Source organism: Centroberyx affinis, unplaced genomic scaffold (genome assembly GCF_046629955.1).
Source record: "Centroberyx affinis isolate AG114_WGS23_722 - 3 ecotype Tasmania unplaced genomic scaffold, CSIRO-AGI_Caff_v1 ptg003894l_1, whole genome shotgun sequence".
In the NCBI taxonomy this organism is placed as follows: Eukaryota; Metazoa; Chordata; class Actinopteri; order Beryciformes; family Berycidae; genus Centroberyx; species Centroberyx affinis.
Genome location: NW_027281733.1, coordinates 238,848 through 246,361, shown reverse-complemented (window position 1 = coordinate 246,361; position 7,514 = coordinate 238,848). Strand labels below are relative to the sequence as shown.

Below are 7,514 nucleotides of genomic sequence, written 5' to 3'. Positions count from 1 at the left end.
AAGCTCTAAATTGGGAGAAAGTGTGTGTGTGTGTGTGTGTGTGTGTCCTGCCACCCACCCCCTCCTCCTCTTGCCCTGCTCTTCACCCTTTGTTCCCCTCCGCTGCATTCGGCTCCTCACAACCCCCCCCCCCCCCCAACTTCCTCTCCAAGGAACATTTAACACCAACCTTTAAGACCCATGTAACGTATGAGACAGTCATCCAGACAGATAGACGCATGCACAAACGCATTCACACATACTGTACACACACACACACACACACACACACACACACACACACACACACACACACACACGGCAGTTGCAGCTGCAGACTACTTAAGAAGCTCTGGTATCCCCTCGGCCACGTTTCTCTTAAGCAATGCCAACCCCAGAGAAATTGATGATCTCCACACAGATTCCGACCAAGAGCCACCACGAAACAAATAACACCACATGGAGAGGCAGAAAAACAAAATAGAAATTAATGGAAAATGAAAAGCCTTGAATATAAACAGCAACCGCATTGTACGAAAAAAAGGGGCGCCCAAACATCGGAAAATGCAGATTGAATCTTGACTCTAGGGCAGAAACTGACAAAGATTCGTAATGTAAAAGGAATTGTGAGGGAAACCTTGAGGAGAAGAAGCCTTGAGGTTGTATAAAATACAATTGTGAATTATTTAATAGATTTGTTGAGATATGGCTATAGTAATACCCCTATACTATAATACTCTAGGTATTTGAGAAGTAAAGCCAAAATGCAAAATCCAGTGACTACATAAATTTTGATATATTCATGTACATTCCTAGTGTCTTGACTTGTACAAATAAGCTTTTGGCAAGTTTTATAAAACTAGTAATTTATGGCAATAGATAAGTGGAACCACCGCACACTTATGATGAATTAGAGAGGAGCTGGAGGCAAAAGATAAAATTCAAACTGTAGTTACTTTCTGTAATGAGTGTGCCTCGGTGGAGGGGTTCACTTGGTGTGGCTTCATGCTCTGAAGAATGTCTTTGACTAAAACCTGAGCAATTTTGTTAATAAATGTAATGGAGATACTTTCTTCCAATATGAACTTGCAACTTAAAATGAAAAACAGAAATGTTTACTTCATTTGCATTACCAGCAAAATCATTGTGAAGAAGCATTTTACGGATAAAAACATCCTCAGTCCCTGCATCAGAAGCTCAATCTGAGGGTGACCAAATGTCTTCAGTCAAAGGAATCAATTCAAAGCCATGAAGGCAGTAGTGGGGGCAAACCTGCTCACCATGTGGCGCCATACTGCCATTATGTATTAGTGCTTTAAGAGAAAGAGCAAGGCGGAACAGATGGTTAGATATTTTGGAGCTATGCACTGGGTAACAGTTGAATGAATATTTATTGTTGTTCAAGAGCTGCTTTCAACAGCTCGTCCCAGCTCCACACATAAACAACAAGAGGCACCAGTCGTCCCACATGGACATGTTTACGCCGCGTACCAAGAAACAGGGGGATCCCATACAGACAGACATGTTTTCAGAGCCCCAGAAATCTAGCCCATCTGACAACACATCAACCCCTCGGGACCAGACGTTCCACTGTTAGGAAACTCTTCAAGTCATCAAGTCTAAAGCATCCAGTACCACACAGACTGCTGTTGCATAAATGCTACTGGAAAGATTATTGGAAATGATCTTAACGCTAAGCTGTGTTTAGGAAATTTTGGGATGATGTTCAACGATTGTCATGCCTTTGTTTTTCCATTCAACTGACAAAATTACTATTAAAATTGTCGGGTGAAAACCTTATAACTCCAATTTTGGTGATGTTTTCGTGTTTTAGCTTAAATTTAAGGATTACATACTCCTCTGTGGGTTGAGAAATTTCTACTTCCCTTTGGGCTGATGAAAACCTTTCAAAACCCCATTGGAGGGTATTAAGTTTTCGCACGACAACAGCGAAATGTTAGTAAGAAACAGTTGGTCCTACCTCACAAACTGCTGTTGTGCGTGCGAAGGGACGCCGTATGCGTGAGCACGAAGCTCTCGGTGCACTGCTGACTGCTGGAGGACGGCGACCTGCGCGGCGAGCGCTGGAAGCGGTTCCTCCTGTTGAAGTAGCTGCCGGCCGTCCAGGTCCGCTGGCGCTTCCTCAGGTACTCTTTATAGTTTTTGGTGAGCAGCGTGTAGAGGAACGGGTTGATGCAGCTGTTGGAGTAGGTCAGACACGTGGTCAGGTAGTTGATGTTGCGCTTGGCTTTGATGGAGAGGGACAGCGAGGGATGGAACTGACCCAGAAGCTGCCAGATCCAGAAGGGCAGGAAGCAGGCCCAGAAGAGCAGCACGATGGTGAAGATCAGGTACAGCACCTTGAAGGAAAGGAGACCATGCAAATGGACCATTAAAGAGAATTCACTTCACTAGATGGTGCTCATGGTGGATGGGGTGGTGGTGCATTTGTGTCAAACTGAAGTTCTTTAAAGCTTTACAATTTTATGAATATTACCAGTATGAAAAACTAGGAACTTTTTGAAAGTTCATAGCTCAAGAGGGGAGATAGTTCACTAAATATATGGTATGAAAAGGTTCCTGCATCCAATACCTTTTGCCACCAAAACTTTGAAACCCAATTTTATCAACCAGATTACTGGGGATAAGTGGAGCCTCTGATGGACTGATGATGTGATAAATGTGATAAATTATTAGATGTAGGTCACCCAGCTACTCAGAGACACACACAGCTTAGAGGGAACATTGGTCCTGAATGCTTCCTTGATGTGAAGATTTCTTTTAGCTTTTGCTTGAAACTAAAATTCTGGTGATTTTTTGTGAGATCTTTCCTCTCTATTATAACACAAAATCAAATTTAGACTCAGGTTAAAGGATAAGTTTGGAAATTTTGGACCTATATATAATGTGTCTCTTACATACCTGTATTTGGACCTGCAGAGAATATTGGATCCAGAGTCAGCCGTTGTTTGAAACCACATGCTCCCGTTGCTAAGCCTCTTGTTGCTAACAATGAGACTCAATGGGGTTTGTCAAAATACCTCTAAAACAGCCATTTGCCGGCTCCACAGAGGAGTTGAGAGCAAACATGACACAACTCCTCCATTATGCACACTTTCACTAATCAGGAAATCACTGGACTATTTTTCTCTACCACAGCACAGACTGCTGTGGGGTGAAAGTGCATTACTCGTGGCATGATCTAGTTTCGCGGACTGTCAGTTCAGACTGTAAACAATTGCACATGGAGTCAATTAGAGTTTGGGAAAAGATGATACACGGAGTGGAACTGGTGCGGTGCTGCTGCTTTCCAGGCTGTGGATAGAAATACGTCGGTTGGTCGACATATTGTTTTCATAGACTGGCTGGAGCTTGGTAATTCAACCAACAGCCGACTCTGGAGTCAATATTCTCTGCATGTCCAAGTACTACAGGTATCAGAGACAAATTATATATAGGTCCAAAATCACCAAACTTATCCTTTAAGTTATGGCGAGTAACACACCTTACCATACCTACTTGGCGCCCTTGAAGGACCAAAGAGCAAAAAACATATCTCGTGATGCACTGACCTTCTGATTGGGAAGCTTCTTGGTCTGTTTGAAGGTCTGCGTCTGTGAGATCCAATAAGTGCGCGCGAGCCGGATGTAGAGATAGCCAATGATCAAGCCTGGAGCTACGATGCTGGTGCAAAACAGGAAGGAGATGTAAACCTTGTAGGAGAGCGGTGACAGCGTGGGCTGACACATGGCCTTATTGCCCACCGTCATTAACTGAATGCTCACGATCATCGGGAGGGTGAGGATGAGGGAAGCGGCCCAGACCAGCAGGGCGATGGCCTTGCGGTAGCTCTTCGACCGCTTGACTGTGTCGAGCGGCTTGAGCACGGCAAAGTAGCGCTCCGTGCTCATGATGGTCAGCGTGAAGATGCTGGCGTGCATGGTCAGGAAATCCATGCTGATCAGAATCCGACATCCTACGTCCCCGAAGTACCAACCCTTCAGGAAGTGCGTGCAGACCACGAAGGGGATGGTGAGCAGATACAGCAGGTCCGCCAAAGCCAGGTTTATGATGTAGATGTACATGGAGGCCGCGGCCCGCATGGAGTGGCACATGACCACCAGGGTGTAGATGTTCCCGGACACTCCCACCAGGCACATGATGGAGAGGATGGTGCCGATGGTGAAGGTGGCGGCCGTGTTCTCGTGCGACGGCGGGAGGTCCAGAGGGGGGTCCGTGGCATTGGGGACCCTCTCCACCAGCACCGCCATAGGCTCCATGGACACTGTGGTCATCTCTGGATGGGCGGAAGAAGAATGGAGGCATGGAATGGGGGAGGGGGGGTGGGTAGAGAATGAGAGACAGTTTTACTAAAAAATGACACTATTTCTTTAACTCTTGTCTTCCAATGTGGACTGGTCCATAGAGGTTAGATGTTGGCTATTTCGTTGAAGTGGGTGTTTCAGAAATGCTAATTATCATAATCTGAGAAACTACAATGGAACCATAAATGATTTTTGGTTGCAAAGTCGAAGGACTAAGCACTTTGCATATAATTTACTGTGGATTAGCCAGGCTTTTTTCAGTGTGAAGCTCCCTGTCTGGGTCCATCTCTATCAACCCAACATTTGCAGAATCTGCACATTTCTCCACAAAGTGCTTCTGCCTTCTGAGAGGCTGGAGAACTGCCGACCTGCCTATCCGCTGTAGGCGACTTGATCACTCTAAGGAAGAGGAAATTCCTCATTTTGCTCCGGGCTAAGAAAACAGCTCTGGAAATTGCTTCTAGCTCAGGGTAATTGAATTTCAATTTCATATTCAGTAAAATAGCATGGGCTGTGTTTTTAGAAGATTGTGCAGGTTGTTCCAGGTTGGGCATGAAATGTGATTTATGTTTTGAAATTGAAGTTTACAGTTTCATTATCTCTGACCTCAGATGCCCTGATGGCATATGGTACAAATCTCTTTACTGTGGGTGAACTGGATTGGCATAGTTAGGGAATATAGTCTGATTCAAAAATAGGTTTGGAAAATATTTAACAAAGCAAACCTGAAAAAAAACTGTTTTAGGTATTTCTAATGATCAAAGTCAGTCATTATCAATGTAACGAAAAGACTTGTCATTTATGATATCTGACATGAAATGACAGTAAATAAAATATTCAGAAAGTAAATTAATATATTCTTCTATCATCGATAAAATAAATGTAAAACCAGATCTTATACTGAATGACGAAACATTAAACAAAAGATTGCTAAGGTCATATTTAAATGAGAGACTCAATGCTGTTGGTGATGACAGTGACAGGTAATGGGTGATATTCTATGAGTATTTTTTACGTCATCAAATACCCCAAGATCTCAGAGGGTTTGATGACGAAATGCATCCTCCTTCTCTGACAGCATACTGACGCAAGCTTTTACCCAACATCTACCCCGATTACTGTAAACGCGATGTCGAATTTTCATAGACGAGGGCAGTTCAGGGCGTCGGGGAGAAAAAAACATTAGACGAGTATTCCCAGAGTAACTGTTGAAGGAAAGCAGAGTACTTCTACTCAGTCAAAGAGGTCTCTCTTTGTCATGACTTAATACCAGGCTGTCAAGAGTCAGACAGGAATCACTGTGAAAGTATTCCTCCCTTGGACTCTGTGGCTGAGCCTGTTCCAAAAGCACCAGGGACACAGATGAAGTCAGACAGGGTTAATATCACATTCAGAATCCTCTCCTTTCTAATGAATACACTTGTCTTATCCGCTTTCGACAGAGCGCAACAGTCTTCAGCGCGTGCATGCCGCTGTATGTGCATCTTTATGGACAATCGCATGCATCTGAGAATATGTACCGTACTCCCTTACCTTTGGCTGTCTCCCTGGACAGAGGGGCTTTAACACTCAATTGCAGTTCGCTGCCTATCAGCCATGCTTTTGCTCACTCCGCTCCTCCAAACTTCGCACTTACTGCAAATATTTCACGCTCCATAAAAGTCCCAGCAGATTCCGAAGAGCATCTGAGAAGTAAAACATGCAAAACAAAAAAACTGTATCCAGCAGTCTTGAGGGAGAAGAATAAACCAAATGAGTCATCCACTACAACAAGACTCCCACCATTGCTGAGCTGTGCCTCAATAGTAAATAAACCAATCCAAGGTGCCTGGATTCAATAGAAAGGTGCTCTGCTTGCAGCTTTAAAAGTTCTCTTCCATTTCCTCTCTCTGCGCTCTGAGCACCTTGATAGCATCCAAACCCTGGATGTCAGCTCTGAGTCGGCAGCGGAGAAATTCAATTTAGAGGAGAGAAGGGAAAAAAAAAAACCCCCAAGAACATCAATGCAATGATGATGAGAAGTGTGGATCACATTAAGCTACTGCTGGTTACGGAGAATCCCCCCTTCAGTGAGAGAGAGAGAGAGGGTGAGAGAGCGCGCCAGAGGGTGAGAGAGAGAGCGAGTGAAGGGAGAGGGAGAGAGAGAGAGAGGAGTGCGAGCTGTGAGTGAGGCACTCTCGCTCAGGAGCACGAAGTGGGAGGGGGAAGACGGAGAGAGAGAGCGAGAGAGAGAAATAGGGAGGGAGGGAAAGGAGGGAAGGGGCATGTTATGGAGAGGTATGCAGGAAATGTGTCCTGCTCTCTCTCTCTCCCTCTCTCTCTCTCTCCCTCTCTCTCTGTCCCTCTCTCTAACCCCTGTGCCATCTATTTCCATGCAACAGTGGCATGTGCCATGAACTGATACACAGCACTGTGGGCTTGATGCTGAAAGGACAATCCCCTTGACACAAACATACATATAAATCAATAACTAAAAAGACAGCCAACACTCCCTGTTTTCCTAACACTGGATATCCAATATCCATTATTTTAAATGGATAGTGCCAGGGTCAATGTCACCTCCCACTGCGGCAATTCTTCTAAGGACAGTCATCAAGCATCATTTACAGTAAGGGGTCGATCCAAGCCAAACAATGAGGCCTTCTGTTGCTTCTTAAAAGGTCGAGAGGGAGACTTCATTTATAAAGCTGACTGTACTGCTGACTTGGATCCGTTCATCAAAGCATGCTCGCTGACGTGATTTCAAGTGGACAATGGAAAAATAAATTGAAACGTGCGTCAGTGCAAAAATAAACAAATTGCTCAACAGGAGAGGCAGACCCAACAAAGTGAAGCTGGTTTCATTTTAAAATACTGTATGTTTGCAGGACTGGAGCCACAGATGTGGAGCAGTCAGGCCGAGGAACTGTGTCTTTATGGTGCGTTCATGTCATGTTGGAAGAAGCGGAAAAAACGGGAGGAGCGTTCACGTGTTTCACTCATCGGAACATCTAAGATGCCGATTGCAATGAAGATAGCCAACTGCAGGAATTTGTGAACAAGTTACTCTAAAATCAAGTAGAGTTGATTGTATTAGTACGAATCTGAATACTGTGGACTGCAAAAAATCTCCATCTTAACAAGGTATTTAGTCTATCATTGAGTCCTTAAATTGTAATTTTCTGTAAATAAATGAAAAAATCTGCCAATGGCGTTTAATAATTTCACTTG

At 44.3% G+C, this 7,514-nt stretch overlaps 1 protein-coding gene across 1 annotated transcript; it reads right to left on the bottom strand.

Moving 5' to 3' along the window:
* Positions 1–1,961: 1,961 nt before the first annotated feature.
* Positions 1,962–6,074, bottom strand: LOC139662803 (urotensin-2 receptor). Its single transcript, XM_071541520.1, has 3 exons — positions 5,838–6,074; positions 3,552–4,276; positions 1,962–2,339 (listed from the first exon to the last, which is right to left on the bottom strand). Exons 2-3 carry the CDS (start codon positions 4,272–4,274, stop codon positions 1,962–1,964), a joined length of 1,101 nt encoding a protein of 366 aa, XP_071397621.1. The 5' UTR covers positions 4,275–4,276; positions 5,838–6,074.
* Between the last annotated feature and the right edge of the window lie 1,440 nt (positions 6,075–7,514).

Coding starts and splice junctions, on each gene's coding strand:
- LOC139662803 (XM_071541520.1), bottom strand. CDS start 4,274: ATGACCACAGTGTCCATGGAGCCTATGGCGGTGCTGGTGGAGAGGGTC. Junction 2,340..3,551: donor AGAAGCTTCCCAATCAGAAG/GTCAGTGCATCA, acceptor CTTTCCTTCAAG/GTGCTGTACCTGATCTTCAC.